This window comes from Pogona vitticeps, chromosome 3 (genome assembly GCF_051106095.1).
Source record: "Pogona vitticeps strain Pit_001003342236 chromosome 3, PviZW2.1, whole genome shotgun sequence".
NCBI lineage: Eukaryota > Metazoa > Chordata > Lepidosauria > Squamata > Agamidae > Pogona > Pogona vitticeps.
Window position 1 is genome coordinate 159,326,609 of NC_135785.1, and position 23,300 is coordinate 159,349,908.

Consider the following 23,300-nt stretch of genomic DNA (forward strand, 5'->3'; position numbering starts at 1 on the left):
GGAACAGGTTGTTGCTTCAACTGTTGTTAAATCTTTACCAACAGGGCAGGGAAGGTAGAGCTTAAGCTTCTAGGATCTGCTTGGTTTTTCATCAGAACTTCAGTGTCTACTACCTAGAGTCAAATGTTAAACAGTGGCTTAGGAATTTAAAAACTAAATTTAAAAACTAGATGTTTCCTGATTTGCTCAGTTCATGAATCTGTTTTCAGTACCAGAACTGGAGAGCCTACACATGTCCTGTCAGGCAACAATCTTATCAATGTTTCTCAATTTTAGAAATCCATGGAATTAGAAACAGTAGCTGGTGTATGGGCAATCAGGTAGACATCTACCAGTAGATCTGCCTGTCCGTGTACTTTGGGCAAACATTGGCTGAATTACTTTAAGTGGATTCAACTCATGAGGCAAAAGGAGCGACATGAACTTCTTACTGTCACATATAGTCCTGTATTCAATGATATCTACCACTGGAACTAGAAATTGTTTCCAGCCACACAGAGCACTGGATACAAACTCACAAGATGCCTCCCTTTATTTTATTTCATTTTTTAATACAAATATAGCTGTACAAATATATACATATTCCAGTGCAAATATAGATTAAGAAAATTTGGTGCAATAAAGAATGCTTAAGGGCACGTACAAAGTACTAAAAACAAAACTTTCTATACTATTGCAATACAAAGAAACATGTTTCTACATGCCCTTATTAAACAAACAAACAAAAAAGATATATACACCCAAGGCTGGAAACACAAATACCATACCTAGTTACCAATAACCAATAGCTTTCAGCTCACAATTTCACATCTTGGTAACAATTTAACTACTACTAATACCTTTACAGAATAATAGCACTATTAGACAGCAAAGGAAATTCCGATTTCATCAGGGAAAACCATTGATGGTTATGCATTTTGTCAAAAAAAAAAAAGAATAAACCAAGAAATCATTCATTCTGTTCTTACACAATGTCAGGGATGACTGGGGGGAAAAAGAGACATTTTGAGCCACCTTTCTGGATAATAGAAAAGAAGTTACAGGTATTCCTTCTTATTTCTGTTATAATGAATCAGCAAAAGAATATTGACCATGACTGATGCATCCAAGCTCACTTCTTGTTTCACATTCACATGCCAACAGCACCTTTCAAAATCTTAAAACATAAAAAAGCTTCATCCCTCCTTTTTTAAAAAAGTAGAACTGGATTAACCTCATCAATAGTCACATAAGATGTGAAGAGGCAATCTTAGGAATTACTGGGCATTCCCCAAAAGATCTCTGAAAAATAGATGCATCTTAAGACAAGCCTTAAGACAGGGTGTACAACTGATGAAGAAGCTCAGACAGCAAGCATTTGTGAACTGCTTCCCTCCTTTGAAGTCTCCTGGTAGCCTAATAAATGCTATTTTGCCTTTGGTTTGCCTCCCTTTGAGGTGAGATACGGAGGAGCTTAAATGTTATCCTTAGCAGCAAGCTGCAGTAAAAAAAAACATCCTTGCGATCAAATAAAACATTCCAGTTTTACATATAACTGTTTTCACTACAGTTTTCCACCCATTCAAACACAAAGAACAAAAAAGTGCATCCTTTGACGGGCCATGCAGAATACACTTGGGAAGGCAACACTAACTTCACCTGAAGAGGTAAGAGGAATCAAAGAGCTGTAATATGAGTGCCTTTATTATGATATGAAAGCAAAGTCCATTTGGAAGTTTTAAAGCAGCCTGCCAAAGTTTGAAACTGATGCCTCCTTCGCAACTTGCATGTTCAGCCAAATGCCTAACATAATTAAATCAGGGCTACTTAGGCATCTCTGTGGAGATCATAAGATGGAAGCTCACTTTTATATCACCTTGAATTAGTTTTCCAAGATGAAGGAAACACTTGTTTAACCAACAGATGGTTAGATGTCTGCCGTGGGTCCTGTCGTCTTTCCTGACTGGGAAGAAATCTGATACTGTTTTAACATTCATATTTTGGAAATCACACTTCCAAATATTTCACTCATCATAAGCCCTAAATATAGGACAGAATAAAAACAACATTTTTTCCTCTGCATCCAAGCATTAACTGAATTCAGTTTTTAAAAGAAAAACCAACCAACCTGTAAAGGGTTAAGACCTTCACTGCAGAAAAACACTTATAACTGAGAGCCATCTAGTGGCAAAACCCTACTATGAATCCCAAAAACTAACACGAGGTTTCTAAAGCCCAAACTGAGGGAAACTGCTCTGCAACCAAATACACAGACCATTATTGACTGGTCTTTAAAAAAGTAAACACTAAAATGTACTACAGTACAGGTGTACTGACTTCCCTCCCCAGATGCAAAAACCCTGGAGCTAGTTTAACGAGATCGTTTTCTGCATAATCTTGTTGATAGCCCAAAAGTTGTCTTCTCTAGCCTCAATGCAAAGAAGATACTTTCCTGAAAACAAAAGTCATGTAAACTTACACTTAAAAGGCAAAAGTCTATCCATTGTCTGACAGTCAACAAGACAACCCAATTATTCTATCAATTACTAGACTGTTTATGCAATCAATACTTTGAATGTTCATTATGTTAATTATGTCACTGTCAACTTTGGAAGTTCAGTACTAGCGTTACTGCAGTTGTCATCTTGCCATTACACTCAGTTCCAAAACCCACATCCACCATGTACATAATGTGGCCTAAGTCTGAGGAAGTGGCCTGTAATCCATGAAATCTCACAATAAAATAAGTCTGCTAATCTTAGAGGTGACTAACAATGCTTGTTTCTATTATACAGTGGTGCCTCACATAACGATGTTAATTCGTTCCGCAAAAAGCGCTGCAGAACGAAAACGTCGCTATGCGATATTAAAAAGCCCATAGAAACACATTAAAATGTGATTAATGCGTTCCTATGGGCTTAAAACTCACCATTCTGCGAAGATCCTCCATAGTGCGGCCATTTTTGGTGCCTCTTAAGAGAGGACTCCATCCCAAAAAACAGTGGGCGGCCATTTTGTTTACCCGGCAGCCATTTTGAAACTACCGATCAGCTGTTAAAAAATCATCACTTTGCAATGATCAGTGCCCCAAACAGGGAACCGATCATCGCAAAGGGAAATTCCCCCATAGGGAACATCGCAAAGCGATTGCTTTTGCGATTGCAAAAAATGCGTCGCAAAGCGATTTCATCGTAAAATGAAGCCATCGCTATGCGAGGCACCACTGTATTTCCTAGTTGATGTTTCTTTCTGAACTGTGCCTGGTTAAGAGTTCAAATGGATTTTAACTTCCTCCCTATTTTTTACTTGCTGTTTAATAATTTTGACAAATATTATCAGAACCAATGCAACGTGATTAGTTTTCTCAACGTATATCTGTTAATACTACAGAAAAATCCAGGTTTGAAAATTAGTAAGAAACCTTTTGGGAGCAGGTATGAGTTGGCAGGATGATTTCAACAAACTGGGTAGGAAGGTGAGTTTTTCCATTTTCGAGGCTGGGGTTTAAATATGACTCACCATCTTTTGCTGAATTTACAGCTGCAACCCTTTCTGGTATCTAGCTAGGATCTGATTTTGGAAGTACTTATCCAAGAAAACAAAACAGCAATATTTGCTTATAAGTATTGGATGTCAACTAGCAATTGTGATCTTTACAGTCTTTGAAATCAACTGAACAAAGAATGGGATTGCAGAGTTTTGCCCCATCAATGGAACATGGCCCTGGCTTCCATACCTGCAGTATCTAAGGAATAAGTTGCAGCTTACTCAACAAATGTATACAATGCACCACAATGCCTTTTTGGTAAAGAGATTGAGGAATCTCAATTGTTAGTGTTGCTTCATGCCTTCTTTAAACATAGAGTAAGGATATGTGCAGTTGGACACTTTTCGGGGGGTGGGTGGTGAAGTTCTGAACCATAGTGATTTAGTATTCAGACAATCTTTGAAATCTTCACATTTACACATGCTTTAAAATGTTTACAGAAACAGAGGGAACAGATTCTTTAAGTTCCCCTCAGTGGCTAAAAGGTTTATACTGCAATACTGGAAAGATAAATGCCTGTCTCAGCAAACTGAGTACCTAACCACTCTCACTGCCTCTCAACAAATGGCATGCGTTCAGCAACTTCATATGGATATTTATGCAGACATTCGACTGTTTACTGAGGTTTACACATAGTGACTTTTCTCACTAATGCTTTTTCATTTCTTTTGAAGTTTTTATTTTATTGAGGATATACTTCCTTCTTCTCTCTTGCTATTTTTTCCAGCTTCATATGGTTTATGTATACTGAAAAATAAGTGGCACTTTCTTTCAGAAGGAAGACTATTCCACATAAATGGGTGCTACAATACTAAAGATCCTGCTCCGACTCAGGACAGCCCCTCCAGGTAAATTTATGGACAGCCAAATAAGTCTATGACACACAAGGTGGTCTCATGGGAATTTAGTACTGATACAAACTGAAGTATTGAGAGCAATTATATTTCTTTTTTCGAAAGGACCAACAAACCAATTTAAATGCATACACTGTAACATTTACAGCACTGGTTCTTAACCTTGGGTTACTCAGGAGTTTTGGACTGCAACTCCCAGAAGCCTTCACCACCAACTGTACTGACTGGGGTTTCCGGGAGTTGCAGTTCAAAAGCATCTGAGTACCAAAGGTTAAGAACCACTGATTTACAGGACTTGCAAAATTTATAAAAATGGCTGCAAGACTGACATGGATATCTCAAATTTATAGAACAGTCAAATACAGTGGTACAGTGGTGTCCCGCATAGCGACGATAATCAGTTCCGAAAAAATCATCGCTATACGGATTTGTCGCTATGCGGGGCAAAAAAGCCCATAGGAACGCATTAAAACATGTTTAATGCGTTCCTATGGGCTTAAAAACTGACCTTAAGCGAAGATCCTCCATAGGGGCGGCCATTTTCGGTGCCTCTAAAGCAAGGCAAAACAGCGGGCGGCCATTTTGGAACCGCCAATCAGCTGTGCGAAAATGGGGGTGCTGCAATGATCGCTTCCACACGATCATCGCAAACGCCCCGTTTTCGCACAGCTGATTGGCGGGGCTTCAGGATCATCCCGAAGCCCGCATTTTTGCCCAGCTGATTGGCGGGGCTTCGGGATGATGGGGGGAAGCACTTCCCCCATCATCCTGAAGCCCGCATTTTCGCCCAGCTGATCGGCGGGGCTTTGGGATGATCGGGGCGCTTCCCCCCGATCATCCCGAAGCCCCGCCGATCAGCTGGGCGAAAATGGGGCGTTTGCAATGATCGCTTCCCTGCAATCATCGCAAAGCGATCTTTCCCCATAGGGAACATCGCAATGCGATCGCAAAATCTTAATCGCTATGCGGATTTGTCATTAAACGGGGTGCCCGTTAAGCGAGGCACCACTGTATGTCGATGTAAATATTGCTATGCACTTGGTTCTCAATACTAACTGGAGCAACATCCTTTGCTTCCTTCTATTAATAATCATCATGTGCTGGGAAGTCAATTCTGAGTTCTGGTGACCCATTTCAGGGTTTTCCAGGTATAGAGCACTCAGAAATAGTTTGCCATTCCCTTCTTCTGGGAGCATCCTGAGACTGTGCAGCTTGCTCAAGGCCACACAGGCTGCCTTTTCTCTCCGGAGGTGCAGTGGGAAATCGAACTCCCAATCTCTGGCTCCATAGCCAGATACATACCCTGAATGCTCCCACATTGCACAACCACTGAAGAAATAGAAGACTGCATGTCATAAACAGCTGAAATTAAGCCATTGCTTTTACACACGCAAATGGGACCGTGATCCTGTTTTTTCTGCCAAGAGGCACTGCATGCCAGAGCAACAGGATGAAATGGGAGGCAAGCAACTGATCACATTTACTGGTTTCAGGTCAAAAAGGTCTGTCTCCTGCAATATTGCTAAGCACAATGTTGAGAGATTACAGTTGTTTGAGTAATACTACAAAAGAGCACTACCTCACTCCTCATCGATCCTACCTGTGCTACTACTGTGCCAATTCCTCGCCTTTTCTTGTGGTTGTTTAATGCAGATTCTATGACACTAAGAACTGACCATGCATCATCTAGGGCTGAGGAGCAAAATGAGAAGTCAGTAAATCAAGAGATAATGCATTGATATGGACCTATACTATAAGATGAAACAAGTGACATTGATTCAAGCATCATTCTTAACGTTGAAACACATCTCTCCCCAAACCAGTGCTTCCTTATTGAACAATGATAACACTGCCGCTAATCCTGGCTATTCTTGTCGAATAAGAAGGGTAGATAGGAACAGAGCATATTTTAGGTCAGATGTGCAACGGCTTTTCTGATATATGCTCCGATACTTCCTTTTACACATATAGACACTTTGAGATAAGACCTGCAGCAGGAAGGACTAGGAAAGAATGGACCTGCAGCAGTGAGCAGGGTATAATGCAAGAGGAAGTATCAGAAAACTCCAACAGACCCAGGCAGCACCCCACCATGGACACCATGTCACTGATTGACTACTCTTGCTTGGGGATTCTCAGTCACTTATTACATGGGCCCATCTATAAGCCTGACCTCGTCCTGCAGCTTCAGATTTGTTATATCTGGATATCACCTAGAGCTGCAGAAGCAAGAACTACAAAGGATATATTTGTCATAAGAACCTCCTGGCACAGTGGCTAAACTGCAGTACTGCAGTCAAGACTCTCTGCTCATGACCCGAATTTGATCCCGAAGGGATTAGGCAGCAGGCTCAAGACTGACTGAGGCTTCCATCCTTTTGAGGTCAGTACAATGAGTATGCAGCTTGTGGGGGGGGGGCGCGATATGTAGCCTTCATAATTAAATTGTAAACTGCCCAGAGAGTGCTTTAAGCTCTATGGGGTGGTACATAAGCAGAAAAACACTTCGCCATAGCACACCCCTTCCCCCAATGTAGGTCACAATTCTAGAATGTTTCAAAAGGAATGTTCTCTTTCCCTTTTTTCTTAAAAAAAAAACGGTAATATTTATGCAAGCTATCCACAGCCAGAGAGATAGATAATATGTAATATAGATACAGTACATAGTTCGCATAGTGTTTCCTGTGATGAGAAAAAAAATCCCCTTGCCATCATGAATATTTATTTATTTAACTTATATGCTGCCCACAATAACCAAAGGTCTCTTATAATTGATCCAAACAGCAGCATTACTTCTGATCTACAACACAAGCTAAAGGTAAAGGTTCCCCTTGACAATTTTTGTCCAGTCGAGTTCAACTCTAGGGGGCGGTGCTCATCCCCGTTTCCAAGCCGTAGAGCCAGCGTTTTGTCCGAAGACAATCTTCCGTGGTCACATGGCCAGTGCGACTTAGACACGGAACGCTGTTACCTTCCCACCGAGGTGGTCCCTATTTATCTACTTGCATTTTTACATGCTTTTGAACCGCTAGGTTGGCGGGAGCTGGGGCAAGCGACGGGCGCTCACTCCGTCGCGTGGATTCAATCTTACGACTGCTTGGTCTTCTGACCCTGCAGCACAGGCTTCTGCGGTTTAGCCCGCAGTGCCACCACGTCCCACAACACATGCTACAGCCTCACAAATACACAATATTGAGTGGAAAAGAACGAGAAGTGGGACTTGTACCACTGAACGAGGAAGAGCTACAGAAAGCGCTCAGACATTGCAGTGGAAGAAGCAGCTAAATATTTACTTAAATTCCAATGACTAAAATCAACAGCAAGTCACAACTAAAGTAGGCCCATTGAATCAGCGGGAATTTGGTGAATCAACCCCTCCATAGTTCCATTGATTCAATGGGCCTACTGTATTTACAACTTACTACTGGATTTCAGCCAAGTATCTACACCAAATCTGTATATATTGTTTATTTTCCAAATATTTTAGATGCAAAAGCATTTTATTTTCATTTCTTTCTCTTAATGGATTTTCTACTGTTTTAAAATTCTCCCTAGTTCATTATCTGTAAATGTTCCTCATTTCAGCTCAGCAAAACACGGAATAGTTTTTGAAAAAGGCTGTAAGACTGCAACAAGATAACAAAATTTAACATATTCACTTCTTACGTAAGAGCCTTATTCTTGCTCTTCCAACTGGATCTCTTTTGTGGTCCAGTTGAATACAAAACATAAAAGAAAAATATCCAGCAAAACCTCTTAATGGCAAGTGAGCCTAAGAAACCGAAGATAATCTTAGAACTGCAAAGCTGGAAGGGACCCTATGGATCGAGCCTAGCCCATTGAAGAGGTACAGAGGGGAACTGAACTAATTTATGGCTGTGCAGCTAGATTCCTAAACCAGTGAACTATCCAGATTAAAATTGGCCTGCAAACTACTGTGCAAAACATGACAATCACACATTAAGTCAAGTCACTCCTAGAAATTTTACTACCCAACTGAGCCAGTATGTTTAACATAGTACAACAGAAAGGAAATATTCTACCATACATCCACTTTCTCACACTTACAGCATGTTCTGAAGGACATCATTGCCTCTTACTTGTGAGAAGACTAGTCTGAATAGTTTTTTTTTAAAGTTGCACCATTTCAGGATAATTGACATTAGCAACACAGAAGGGGCCCTTCATCCCAAACAGTTTGTTCCTGGTTTGTAAGCGTCAGAGATGATAAATGCCTATACATGAATTATAAGTAGACCTTGGCAAGAATGCTGACGCATGTCTAACACTCACGAAACAAGCATAAATGAAGAGCATGTGTAAATTTGCTAATAACATATCCATGTCCATATACATAAGGCATATTTTTCTTTAGATGTCTAAACATTTTCTAAAAGTAAATTAATATCTCAAAAGCAAGTGAAAGCCAGGTACAGTCTCTTCCTGAAAACTGCCTTCACCTTATTTTCCCCTCCATCCTCTTACACCCCAATCTGAGGCTTTGTTTACGATCCTCAACAGCCCAGAGGTCTTGGGAGGTGCATACTGAGTTTTAGTGAGAGAAAACATGCAGTCAGCATTTCAACCTCATACTCCCCATATCTTTTCCTATCTGAAGAAAAATGTGCTAAGATTTTTTTTAAAAAAAGATGCAAATTATAAGTAACACTCAGGACCTGCCCAAAGTGACAACTAATTCTGCACATTGCTGGAGAAAGCCTAATAATTCAATTGGTATGAAAATAACAGGAGTGTGTGTAAGACATATGCACACTATGCAGGCTTTGTTTATCAAAATATACATATGTCCTTTTTCGTTTGATCAATATTGAACCCATACGTTAATGTTTTGATTGAAAAATAAATCCAATGTGGATCTGATTTAAATGAAATTGATTTAAGTAATGATTTACATTTTAAAAAATCAGAATTTTATATAACATAATTTTTGAAAGTAATTTTTATTTTAATTATTATTTAAATCAATTTGCTTTTTTAAAAATCATTTATTTTTATCCATCCTAAGTAGATAATTACACCACAGGTCTTATTACAATAATATAAACCACTTATTTGTCCAGCATTCAAAGCAGCTCTTCTTCCACTGATTCTGTTATTTAATCATCATCTACCTGTTTTAAATAAGATATTCTGCCAAAAAGCCCTTTTACCTTTAAATAGGATCCATAATATTTGGTAACATATGGACTGTCACATTGACTCAGCACTGTGATTTCTTGTTGAATGTCTTCTATTTCATCTTCAGCTTCTTCAAGATCAATAATTTTTATCGCAACAACTTTTTGAGTTCGATTGTCAATGCCTTTAAAAACTTCACCAAATGACCCTTTGCCAATCTTCTCCAGTTTTGTAAACAGTTCTTCTGGATCTGCTTTCAGATTCTGGCAGAAATACAGAGAAGAAGAAAACACAACTAGCATTATGATGATGATGATTTAAAGCTTTAATTTAACTTGTAATTCACAGTTCAGTACAGATAATGTTGATGTCATATTCAGATCACTATGATTAATGCAAGCAGACAGAGAAAAATTATCTATGTTCAGTACATACAAAATGACTATTATTATTGAAAGCTAGTAGTACCACTTTTTTTGGAGTGACAGAAATTTCACTTAATAAACAAAGTGCCAGTAATTCAGAGTTTTGTCATTTTTGTCATCAGGTTGTGAACATTTTTGGGCTCAAGGGTCAAATTAAATTCAGCCAAGCACAGCGCAGGCTGTCTGCCACTCATGGGCTGGGACACCCCACTACTGCAGTATAAATTCCTAAACTAATTTCCTTAACTCCATTCACTCATACATATCTAAAAATGATTTAAAAGAGCCGCAATAGAGGTTTTTAAACGCTTTCAGCAAGACTAAATCAAGTAAGGCTGAAGCTTCCCCATTCCTGGTCTAAAGCAATCCAAATTATATACCAAGGTCTATGTGTCAACAATAGGCTTAAAATTAGACAAATTTGCGTTTAATGGCTAAACTCCTGTCACTTAGCACAGTAAATTACATTAGAATAGGGCCACTGAATCAACAGGGATTCAGGGTCTCAACTCCTCCATATTTTCCACCAATTCAAATGGGCTTACTCTAACTGCAATGTACTGTACTACACTAAGCAACAAGATTTTGGCCACTGGGTTAAAACCAATGTCAGTCTACTTAGAATCGATCACTGAAATCAATGCACTTTAGTTATACATGACTAATAAGTTCTATTCAGGTCAGTGGATACAGCACTTTAGGTGGGAATATTGTTGCTTAATTTATAAAACTATAATAGTCCAAGGACTGTTACAATTATGATGACAGAACTGTACAAATCCATGTTGTGCAACTGGCTACAAAGTACTTATGGAAGATGCAACTAAAACAACTATTGCAATTCCACTTCCACAGTTATTCTGGCTGACATGGATGGATGGATGGATGGATGGATGGATGGATGGATGGATGGATGGATGGATGGATGGATGGATGGATGGATGGATGGATGGATGGATGGATGGAATTTATTTATTTCCTGCCTTTCTCTGCGAAAAAATTATTTGCTTGCTTACATAATTAAAACAGTAAAAGCTAAAAACAGTAAACATACAAATATTTAAAAATAATTAAACAAGCATTATATTAAAATGGCAACTAAGATCAATATTAAAACTTTTAAAACAGAGCACAACAATCCATTCAAAGCCCCTGTCAGACCACATCAAGGAAAAGCCTGCCTAAAGAGAAAGGTATTTGGCTGCCTGCAGGAGGACAGCCATGATGGAGCCAGCCTAGCTTCCTGTGGGAGGGAGTTCCATAGTCCAGGAGCAGAAACAGAGCCCTCTTCTGTGTCCCCACCAAGCACACCTATGAGCAGTGGGACTGAAAGAATGGCCTCTCCTGGTGATCTTAATGCTTGGGCAGGATCATAGAGGGAGATGCAGCCTTTTAGATAGCTTAGACCCAAGCCATTTAGGGCTTTATAAGTTTTGTCTTGTCTGGATTAAGTTTCCATTTATTTGCCCTTATCCAGGCCATTACTGACACCAAACACTGCCTTAGATCAGTGGTTCTTAACCTTTTTGAAAGAAACGCCCCCTTGAGCCATTGAGGAAGTTATCATCGCCCCCATCTTATTTCTTATTATATCTTATTTATTTATTTATTTATTTATTTATTTATTTATTTATTTATTTAAGACACTTAAATCCAATGACCCCTGAAAACAAAATTCAATTCCAAGAAAATGAAATGCCCCCAAAAAGTAACATTTAATGATTTAGTTGCAAGCGAATTTTAAGACTCAAAAAGAAATATAAAAAGGGCATAAAATGCAGGAACTAAAAATTTCAAGACAAAAACTCTGAAACTAAATTAAGATAGGAGGAAAATATATATCCATGCACATTGTAAAAAGGCCGCAGCCCATCTTCACAGGTTTGGCTTGCTCCAGCGCCCCCTACCACCCCCCTTCTGCTCCAGCGCCCCCACTCCACCCCTTTTCGTTCTACCGCCCCCCTGAAAAATGAAATCACCCCCTGGGGGGCATTATCGCCCAGGTTAAGAACCACTGCCTTAGATGACCAGCAGAACCAACAGGGACTTACTTCCCCCTGGTTCAGTTCCCACCATAGGTCGTTCACCAAGATGACCAAAACAGTCTCTGTCCCATAACCATGCCTGAAGACAGACTGAAATGGATCCAGATAAATCCCTCTCTTCTAGGACTCTCTGGAGCTGAGAAGCCACAACCCACTCCAGTACCTTGCTCAGGAATGAGATTTCAATCAATTCACACCACCAATCCATTTCCAACCTTTATTCTACAATCATGGAAGCTTTACCATAAATTACATTTAGTGCTGGGTAGACAACATAGGAGTCTCCAGATGTTGGTGAACTACAACTCACAGCCAGCACAGCCAAAGATCAAGGCTCACAAGAGTTGCAGCTCAACATGTGGAAAGCCACATCTTCCTTATTCAATGGCCACATCTTATAACCGTGGGCATCACTGAAAGCCATTAGAAGCAAATGCACAGAAGCCGTTGTCACAGTGCCATCAATCTAGAGTTGCCAGCTAGCCAGGATCTTACTAATTTGAGCTGGCTCACTGCCAAAATTGGAAAGGCACAAAACCAGAAAGTGTCCCCAAAGCACTTCTTGCTTTGAGTGACCATATGTCCATTGTCACAACACATTCAAACATGCTAGGGTGGCTGCTGCAGTCATGCTGCAGCATGCATGGGCATGCAGTAAAGTATGTCTTCCTGCCAACACAAATGTGCATGTTTTGCCACTACAGACAGCTCTGCTTTGCTATCAGGGTGCTGTAAAAATACCTACCATTCTTTCACAGGTGCATTTGGCTACACAATGTGGATAGAGCTCCCAGACAAGTTCAACCAAAGATAAACACTACTGCTAGAATCTCCTACCTTTTCAGTTGGATGTCAAACATCCAACTGAAAAAAAAATCACACTTTAAACTGCTCTATGTCTAGAGTCGGGTGCCTACAAGCGAGAGGTAATAGCGAGCTTACACTTAGGGACCTCAGCCAGCACAGTAGGAATGACATCACCAGCAGCTGCAGATTGCCAAGAATGAAAAGAGTTCAACTTTTTAAATGTTGTGGTCCATGTGACTTGTGCACAACGAAATCCTGAAACTGAAAAAAGAACTCTTCCACACCCCCTGAAACTGAAAAAAAAAGGGGGGGGGACTCTTTGATCAACAGCAATCTGTCATTCTTGGTGCCATCATTCCCACTGTGTTAGAGAGCCACAAGAGAACGCTTGACCAAATTGTCACCACTGGGAAGCATTTCCTTCGTTAAAAGTGAAACAATCTGCACCTGCTTAGAATACAGTACTCTGTCCCACCTTTCTTTTTTGAAATACTGAATACCTCTTCGTGGAAATGCTATTTACTCAGTCCCCCATGCCTGGATGTAATCCAGAGATCACAAGGGCCCAGGATGAGATGACATTGAACTAACTGCATTTACTGTGCTGAGAAATGGTCTCCAAGGAATCTGGCACAACGATCCGTAAAACTTCTGGGAGAGAATCCAATACTCTAAGAGAAAGTTATTTCTATAATTAGTACAATTTTTTGATTTTATTTCATTTTATTTTGTATACTTGCTATTATTCTACTAAATTAGTGCTTTCAAACTGTGATCAGATACACCTGCTTAAAGTGGTGCTTTGGTTTTAACTGGAAACCTCTGTACACAGGCCACGAACATGACAAATCTAGAGTTTTAAGTAATTGAATTAAAATGATACAGCAGAGGTCCAAATCAGAATCATAGTCTGAAAGTCATGGCCTTGGCCAGTAGACTACCCAGATTTATGAAACTAGCATCTATTAGCAACTATCAAGATTAAAATTTGAAGTAGTCTATAAAGAAAGAAAAGAGGAGCAGAGAAATGAAAATCTGAGATGCTTATTCTCATGCTTCTGAGCAACAGGGAATATAACACAAATAACATATGATGTATTAGCTTCTGTGATTTATAGTTTTTATACTGTTATTCTTAATTTATAGGTTAATCAAAAAAAATTTATTGAATTTGAATACAATGCGAGATTTTACTATTTTTAAATACCATCTTTCTTACTTCATGGATCACAAAACAGTAACCTGACAATAAGCACATAAAAACAGAAACAAAAGCACTGCAATGGGGTCCTGTAAGATAGGGGAATCTGTATCTGTTTCCCTTATTCCTGTAGATGTTGAAAAGTAAGCTGCAACTATAAAATAGTTAGCTGACAATAGGTAAATGTCACAACAAGAACACAAACTTTCCTGGGGAAGGGAAGGCTTCTACTAAGAACAGACATAAAGTTTTGTATTTTGGTTTCACAACACTGCTGCTCCTGTGATGAGAAAAAAACTGTGTCCAAGCAACAAGACTGGGAAACTTCCCAGATGTTGGGGTTGCTGGGCTTAGGTTTTAGAGGGTTAAAAAAAAGTCCAGCATGGACAAATTTGGGGGTAAAATAGGGACTAGACATCTCTGTACATTTCAGAGGATTAAATACGTCAACACAATAGATAAGCAAGCTAGGAAACAAAAAGGCAAGTGAATTCAATACCTGAAATATAATAAAATCCATGACACTTTATACTATCTTATCACTTTATACTGTTTTAACTGTCTTGAAATGTTTTAGTTGCTTCCACTTATTTTAAATATTACATGTACTGTATGTATTTTAATGGGTCGGAGACCGTAAAATAAAGACTGTTGTTGTTGTAAAATCCATGGCGTAAAGAGATTATTGTAACCTAAATTATAAAAGCCAGGTAGAAGTAGCTATGAGCCAGAAAGATTCTAAATGCTGTGTTTTTTGTGGACTGATTTTGAATGAATTTGCAGTATTATTGCACACAGTGACATAAACACATTTGCTTAGACTTGATGAAGTAACAACAAAAGTGAGACCAAACACCATTTTATTGTATACAATATACAGTAGGAATGTTTCAATGGAAATACTGTCATTTTCACAGCTTTTCTAAGTTCTTTTTGCCATTCAGATTTCCTACATAATAACCTTTTCTACTTCAGACCCTAGAAAAGTTTGACACCCAAGAAGGCATAATACTTTTAAATAATTTTTTACAGATAGTTGGGGTTTTTAATCCAGATGATCAAAAGATACTGATGACTGAAAGACATTCAAGGGGGCTCCACTTAAGCAGTTCCCAAAGGATTGTCATGAATAACTGCTCCTTCCTCTACAACCTTCCAAGATTAACAGATATATATGGTCAGTACAGTAAAGTATGCTGAGAACTTAGAGAAATGTTGCTCAAGGATTGTGATTCACTATAAATGAAAAACTAGGCAAAAGCCATACAGGAAATACCTAAATATGATACCTCTGCCCCCAATACAAACTGATAACATACTCTTCCTATCTCTTGCCTGCTTTGTAAGAACTAGATCAACCGGCATCCTTCAGCTTCTTTTAGTGAAGAAAGGATCACCATTTCTGTGTGACTAAGAATGGGGAGGTAGAAAAACACATATGCATGTGTGTAAAATGTTGGAGCCGGAGGACACCATCCTGGGCCCTGCCCACGAGTGCACAACCCACCAGCCAATGCTGCATGCTGCTCTTTGGAACAAAACATGCCATAGAGATTAGAGGCCTAACACACTCATATTCTGGGACCTTTACACATAGCAGGAGAAGCTGCTCTCACTGTCACTGAAATCTCAAAAGTCCCAGATAATCAAGCTGCTTTTCTCCACCTCTGCTGTTCATCAGCTTGACTGTTCCTGCCTGCACACAGGAAATGTCAGCAGGAATTAAGAAACTCTGAGGCACATAGTGCTTGAGCAAGTATGTCATTTAAGGAGGCACAAATCTCTGTCATTCAGACTACAGTTCCCTATATGACCTCATGCTCTCTCCATTCTGAAGGGTGGCCTGCCTTGTCCAGCAACTCGCTGCTCTGAATGTTGCTCGTTCTCTTCCGCTTTGGCATCAGGAAATCTTACAAGATCTCACAGGAATAACACAGATAAAGGGAAATATATTTACATAAACACCCTTGAGCATTTTTTTAACAATGCAGTTTACACTCCCTCCTCCATTCTTGCACCCAAAGGACAGTGCTAAGAAACAAGGAAGCCACAGCTGGGAATGTTGCTTATTCTGTTCTGCTTTGGCTTCCTTCAGTCTAGCCTTACCCTCCATTTTCTATCCGAGTTAGGGAGACCTTGAAGAACCCAATTGCTGGTCAACCACCCTAGCCAAAACAAGATAAACTCATTCAATGCTGCAGTCAGTGAAGGACAGGATACTCTTCCTATCTAAGAGGTCGCTATTGCCTGAGCTGACGAATAACAGCCTTGCCGCCGCGGCCGCCACCACTCCCCCTGGCTAAGCTACAGCAACAGCAGCCTTGTCAGTGCATGAAGCAGGCCAGAAAATGAGGGAGATTTCGCTACTTACCATTCTAGCTAACATCTAAAATTATTCCAAATTACACTTTTATTTTTGCTACAAAGCTTCCCTCAAGGATGGCCAGCAGAGTGCTGATTTACCATTTCCGACTTCCGCTAAAAGAAAAAAAAACAATCAAGATAAACTGAAGATGCGAATTTCAACCCCTATTTCTGTCTATGGGGGAGGGAGGGAGGGCAGAAGGTAACATGGATGCATACACAGGCACTCTTTCCTGAGATAAACAACACCTCATTGCATTATAGCAGGTTCTTCGGGGTTATGGAGCACCCCACAAAGGCACCGCAGGACACCCTGAAGGTCAACTACCTTCCTCAACTGCAGTGGATCAGAGCAAGGAATGCTTGCTTTGCTTTGGGAGAGCCTTTTAAAAGAACCCGGGCCCTATCCACAGCTACCCTTAAGCCCCTCCAGGCAGGTTCCCGCTAAAAAGTCTCAATGAGGGGGCCAATATAAAAAGTAGCCTATTCGGATTGTACACGGAACTGCACAAGTTGGGTGAAAACACACCACCCGGGTCCCCTTCCTTCGTCCCCAGAAGCAGAGCCTGCTGCTGTACTCTGCAGAGTTCCTGCTCCATCACACCCAGGCTCTCCCCCAACCGGGGGCCCTCACCGCCTCCGGCCACCCCACAAGGTCCCCCCCCCCACGCGGGGCCATCTCCAGATCTCCCTCTTCGCCTCTTGCTTCCGCCCTTCCCAATGACAACAACCACCCCCACCACCCCCCAGGAGGAGCAAGAGGAAAACCCTGGCACAAACCAAGCCGAGAGAGAGAGAGAGAGAGAGAGAGAGACAAATAAGTGAATGAAAACAACCCCCCTCCTCCTTATCGCATTCCCCCCCCCTTTCGAAGTCCGGGAGGCCCCTCAGGAGCAGCCAAGGAGGAGGAGGAGGAGGAGGAAGCCCGGGGAATTGGAGAGGGAGGCACCCGCGCCAGCAGCGGGGCTGGTTCCTCACCTGCATCCCCGGCAGGCCAGGCTGCTGCACTGGCGAGTGAGCCATGATGACGGAAGCGGCGGCGGCAACTCTTGCTGCTCCTGCTGCTGCTCCTGCTGCCACTTCGCCGCCTGCGCGTCGTCCCCCCTCCGGCCTCTCTTTCCAAGCAGCTCCAGGACCCGAAGCGATCACCTCAGCACCATCCCTTTGCCCTTCTCCCAGCTCCCCGGCCCCCAGCTTTCTCACCACCCCATCGGCACACGCCCCAAAAACCCACACCGCAGGGCTCCCACCAACAGGGAGGACGGAAGGAACGTGCGAACGGAGAGCTGGTGTGCGCGCGTGTGTCTGTGTGTGTCTGTGTGCGTGTGCGTGCGCGCGCCGGGATAGAGCGGGAAGGAGGAGGAACCCCCCCCCCTCTCGGCCCGGCCTCCTCCGTGAATGGGGCGGGTTGGAGGAGGAGATGATGATGGGGAGGAGGAGGACAGGCGGGAGGAGCCACGCTCTTCACGCAGCTCCAGCGGAGCTTTCCCCCCCCCCCGAGCGCCCCTGCCCATAGCCGCAGCAATAGCGCCGCCTCCCGCCTGTGACACCAATAACAAGGAGCGCTGTGCCTTGCATCCGTGTCTGCGGAGGAGTTCTGCGAAACCCGAAAGCTAGCGCGCCAGCTCCTTGGCAGACCCGAAGGCATGTAATACTGTAGACAGGCAGGACCCTGCGGCGCTAAGGTGTGGTTTGGTATTTTTTTTTTATATCGCATTCGCCCAGCCCACGAAAAGCTGCATATCGGACTGATTATACTACTGTATTGCTTTCACTTTCCGCCCCTCCCTCCTTATTGACCTCGGGCCGGGGGGGGGGGGGAGAGAAAGGGCGGAGCCACAAGGGTCTGGCCGTAGAATGGCTACAATCCTGGCATGAACGGAGGGGGCGGGAGCTGGCTTGGCTCCGCCCCCTTCCGCGCCCTTGTTTCCTTTTTTTCCCGCCTTCCCGAGCCCCTTCCTGGCTCATCTCATGAATAGGATCTCTTTTAACTCCGGGGGGGGGGAACCACTCCAGGCATCTGCGCGTCGGAGTTAGTCTCTTATTCAGATTTTTTTCCCCCCTTGGTCTATTCACCTTGGGGCTCAGCAAGGGCACCTGCATAGAACAGATTATTCCTCCTCCTCCGTCCCCTGCTATTCTGGGGAAGGAAGTGCTGCCGCCGAGGCGGCTGTTTTTGATCTAGTATGCATTGAAACTTGCTCGCTGTTTGGCGGCGTTGCTGGTTTTTTTCCGTCCCCAGGGGCTCCTATCAAAATCATGTTTCCTTCTCCCCGCCGCGGATAGTGGCTGATGTGGCTTTCAAAAGCTTAACCCACTGCAGGAACAAATGGGCTGAGCTGGAAAGATACGGCATTAGGGGAATATGGGATGATCTAAGAGAGCTACCCTTAACAATGTATAGCGTGGCGGTGTCATTCGTGCCACTTTGATTGGGAACTTCTCCCCCTCAAAGAACGGAGAGGGATGTAGTTTTGTTTCGTGGGGCTCTTGGGAATTGTAACAAACAAACTCGTCCTTCCGACTCCTCAGGACTACGATTCCCAAGATGCCTTGAGAAAGAGGTGCGACCTTTGAAACGCATTGATAAGCCTTCTGCCTTCTTGTTAAAGCGAATTCTTCGATTCGTTTCAATAATGAGATATTCTCACTTGAAAACTCTTGTCGCCTTCCAGCAGTTGCTCGAAGGGAGACTTGGGAGGCCCTCCAAGGAAGGAAAAAAGGCTGGGAGAGTCAGGCAGAAAAAAACATGATGGTTGAGAAGTGGCGGGGGGGGCAAAGTCACACTCATGTAAGGGGTAAAATAGCCTGCTGTCTCTGTCTCTCAATCTCTTTTTGGTCGGAAGGGACAAAAAGAGGGCTAAAGACCCAACGACACAACTAAATCTGGGCTAATTTATAGGATACTAAGGCTATGCGTTGTATGGTCAGAAAACCTTTTTGGAAACATGAACAGGTAGATTTTTTTATTTAGCCATCCATTTGTTTCCTGAAAATTCTTTGGTGATGTTGTGCTGACTGTTCGGATCAGGGTATACACCCGAAGCATGTGTTCCAGAGTTGGAACAAGAGGAAACAAATCCCTTCCCCCCATAGCTGGTAATGACCTATATGTGTAAAGCAACGCTCATCCACAATAAATCTATTTGCCGTTCAATCCTGCTGGGTCTGATTCCTCATCTGTTCAAAATATGAAAGGTTTGGGAAGCTACTGTGTTTCCCCAAAAATAAGACAGGATCTTATATTAATTTTTGCTCCAAAAAACACATTAGTGCTTATTTTCAAGGGTTGTTTTATTTTTTTTTCATGTACAACAACCCACATTTATTCAAAGGCAGTCCTGTCATCTTCTGGTTGCTGCACAATGGTGGAGGGCAGGGTTATATTTAACTGGGCCTTATTTGGGGGGTAGGGCTTATATTGCGAGCATCCTAAAAAATCATACTAGGGCTTATTTTCAGGTTACGACTTATTTTGGGGGGAGACAGGTTAGGCAAAGGAAGGAGATGCTAGATTTCTCCGTGTTAAAGGGAGTTTTCACTAACAGCATGTAATGAAAGGAGGATGAGGAAAATGGATGTGATTAAAAATAGCCCTGCTCATGCCTGTAGCTGTGTGGTGGGGATAGAATTTCAGCCACCCCAAACTTCCTCTAGCATCTCTTTCCAAAACAAGGCAGACTGACCATGGATTTAACTGTGCATATACTTTTTTCCTGCAAGAAGAGTGGGAGCCATATATCACTCAACAGGGCTTAATGTATTTACAAATGTTACACCTCAGCTCAGCTAATTTCCATTTACCTTTGGTGGCCACTCTCATTATATTCTGCCTTTCTTACCTGTTGAACAAGCTTGAGTTTTGCTGATTCTGCACTTTCTTTCCATCAACATATGTAATTTAAAGGACAGGTGTGTTGAAATGATATTACCTTGCATTTTCTACAAGCAAATGAGTATTCAACAAATGATTACCTTATTGCAGCCTTACAAATAAGAAGATACTGTAGTTAATAGCTACCTGTCTACTAAACCATCTTCTTCATAAACCTGGCCCAACCTGGTTACCTAGCCTTGCCACAGCCATGAAAATGTTTAGAAAAGTATTTATTTGCAAACTGGCCTTAATATATAAGGAACAGGAAAGTTAAGTTACCAGACATAATCCTATTGATCTTTGTGTGAGTGAGTGAGTGAGTGAGTGAGTGAGTGAGTGTGAGTGTGTAACTTGATTAATTATGGATTGGTGCCAAGTATGTTTTGGTTACATGCCTAGTCACATACCAAATTGCAAAATCAAGGTACGTCCCCTTCAATTAGCTACAATCAGCTGTGAGAAGTTATGTAACTCGTATGTGAACACCAATAGGATTCTGACCATTGTAATGCACTCTACCTGGGGCTGCCTTTGAGATTGATGTGGAAACTTCAAATGGTGCAAAATGCAGCAGCCAGGCTTCTCAGTGGTGTGAGAAAATATCAGCATATCTCCCCCACCCTGGCTGCTTTGCACTGGTTGCCCATTTGTTTCCGCATTGATTTCAAAGTGCTAATGATGACATATAAAGCCCTAAATGGTTTGGGACCTCGATACTTGGCAGATCATCTTCTCCCACTCGAGAAAGCCAGCAGGGACGGCTGAGGGGCCTAACGCCGAGAGAGGCCCGGAAGGAAAGAACAAGAAACCAGGCCTTCTCGGCAGTGGCCCCTCGACTATGGAATAGCATCCCTACGGAAATCCTTCTGGCTCCCTCGCTGGGTGTTTTTAAAAGCCATTTAAAAACCTGGCTCTTTAGGCAGGCCTTCCCTCCAGTCAATTAACTCTTTTTCTGTTTCTTTAATTTTCCCCATCTTGGTAATGTATGTAGAAATAATTTGTAGGATTTTATTATGTATGTCTATTGTTATCTTTTATCTATATAAGCCGCCCCGAATAGACTTTGTCTGGGGGCGTGGGGTATAAGTCTAATAAAAGTAAAAGTAAAAAGTAAAGCCATTTTCTCTTGTGTTTCATGGCTGTACAGATTTTTTAATGTTCTGCCATTTTCAACTGCAAGGACAAAAAAAAGAAGAAAAGATATACAGTACATGTTAGAAGGAAGATGTTATGTGTTGTCAAGTGGACTCTGATTCCTGGTGACCATATGAATGAATGACTTAAAGACTGTTCTATCATTAACAGTCCTGTGCAGCTCCTTCAAACTTGTGTTCTTCCTCTTATCCTGCTGCCTTCAACTTTTCTTAGCATTATTGTTTGTTTGTGTTTTTTTTTTTTGGCTTAATCACATTGTCTTATGGTGAGTGCAAAGGATAACAGCCTCAATTATGTAATTTTTGCCTCTAGAGAGTTCAGGCTTGTTATGATCTGGGACCCACGTGTTTGGCTTTCTGGCAGTCATAGTAAAGCTCTCCTCCATCCGATATGTCAAATGGATTGATTTTTTTTATTTGTTTGTTTGTTTGTTATTATTTCTTGTCAGCTGTCTTTACTCTCTAGCTTTCATACTCATACATAGTAATAGGGAATGCTGTAGTGTGTTTGACCTTGGACGTGATATCCTTACACTTGATTATATTTTCTAATTTCTTCATTGCTGCCCTTCTGAGTCTCAGTCTTCTGATTTATTGGCTGCAGTCACCATTTGGAATGATGACTGAGCCAAGGTATATGAAATGTTAAACAATTCCAATTTCTTTATTCTCAGCATTAAAGTTGTGTAGTTCTTCTACAGTCATAGTTGTTGTCTTCTTAATGTTCAATTGCAGTTCCACTTCTGCACATTCTTTTACCTTCACGAGAAGTCATTTTGAGTCATCACTGCTTTCTGGCAGTAATATATAATATGCATATTTTAAATTATTTATGTTGCCCTTAGTAAGTTGCACTAAGTAGGCCCATTGAATCACTGGGGATTTGGTGAGTCAACTCCTCCTTGAGTTCCATTGATTCAAAATGGACTTTCTCTAGTTGTGACTTACTTTAGTGTAGTAAGTTGCAATTAAATTAGGCCTATTTGAATCAATAGAACTTACAGAGGAGTTGACTCACCAAATCCACATTGATTCAGTGGACCTACTGTAGTGTGGCTTTCTATACTAAGCAACAGGATTTCAGTCTATGTATACTTGCAATATAATCTCTAGTGCCTCTTCCTGTTTTAGAGTCCAGCTTGAGCAACACAAATATTTTTAGTTCATACAAGTTAAAAAGTCTTTGTTGCCATACTTTGAGCATCTCCTTGGTTGCATGGGAGTTACTGCACTGCTTGCATCTCCTTTCCTGGAGATTTAAATGTATACTGAATGTTTCCCGTCTACAGGCCATTGTTTTACCATATTTGTTGGCATATTCATGTTAAGAAAATAGAATTACAGTACAGTAATCACTTATGTAATGTGGGGAATGTGCCTATTTTATTGATCACAATAAGATAATAATTAATAATGAGGTCTGAAAATCATCAAAATAATCTGTCCTCTGTAGCATTCCATGCACCTGCATAGACTGCAAGAGAAGTGTGAAGATCATAGGAACTCTTTACTAAGGTACTATTGCATTCTTTTCTTGGGTGATCAATTACCATAAGTTTCTGTTTTCATCTGCTTAATGTGTCACACCCATAACTGCAGCTCTCTTATACAATTAAAATAATTGGTGTTGATCAAATGCATTGTAAAGGTTTAATGACCCCAGAGAATTAGGCCAAGGAAGACATTTATAGCCACACCTGTCTTCCCTGGTTCTGTGAGAAAGGGTACTAAGATTCTATAGAATTCACATCACATACTACCAGTGATACAATTATGTAAGTTTAGACTGTAGACTTTATTGACTTACACTCCTACTTTTAGATAGTGACACATTCCTTCACTTTTCAAAATGAGGAAAGCTAGCCCTCTGCATAGAGCAGGCTTCCTGCTTATTCTGCTGAATGGGAT

General features: G+C 41.4%; 1 protein-coding gene across 1 annotated transcript in view; it reads right to left on the reverse strand.

The window, feature by feature from the left end:
- STK24 (serine/threonine kinase 24) overlaps window positions 1-17,658 on the reverse strand; it is a 36,855-nt gene extending 19,197 nt beyond the window's left edge. Inside the window, exons 1-2 of the mRNA XM_020801601.3 lie at window positions 17,340-17,658; window positions 9,552-9,782 (exon numbers count right to left, since the gene is read on the reverse strand). Of these exons, the coding sequence (XP_020657260.1) occupies window positions 9,552-9,782; window positions 17,340-17,384 (276 nt within the window). The 5' untranslated portion in view covers window positions 17,385-17,658. The remainder of the gene's footprint in view (window positions 1-9,551; window positions 9,783-17,339) is intronic.
- Between the last annotated feature and the right edge of the window lie 5,642 nt (window positions 17,659-23,300).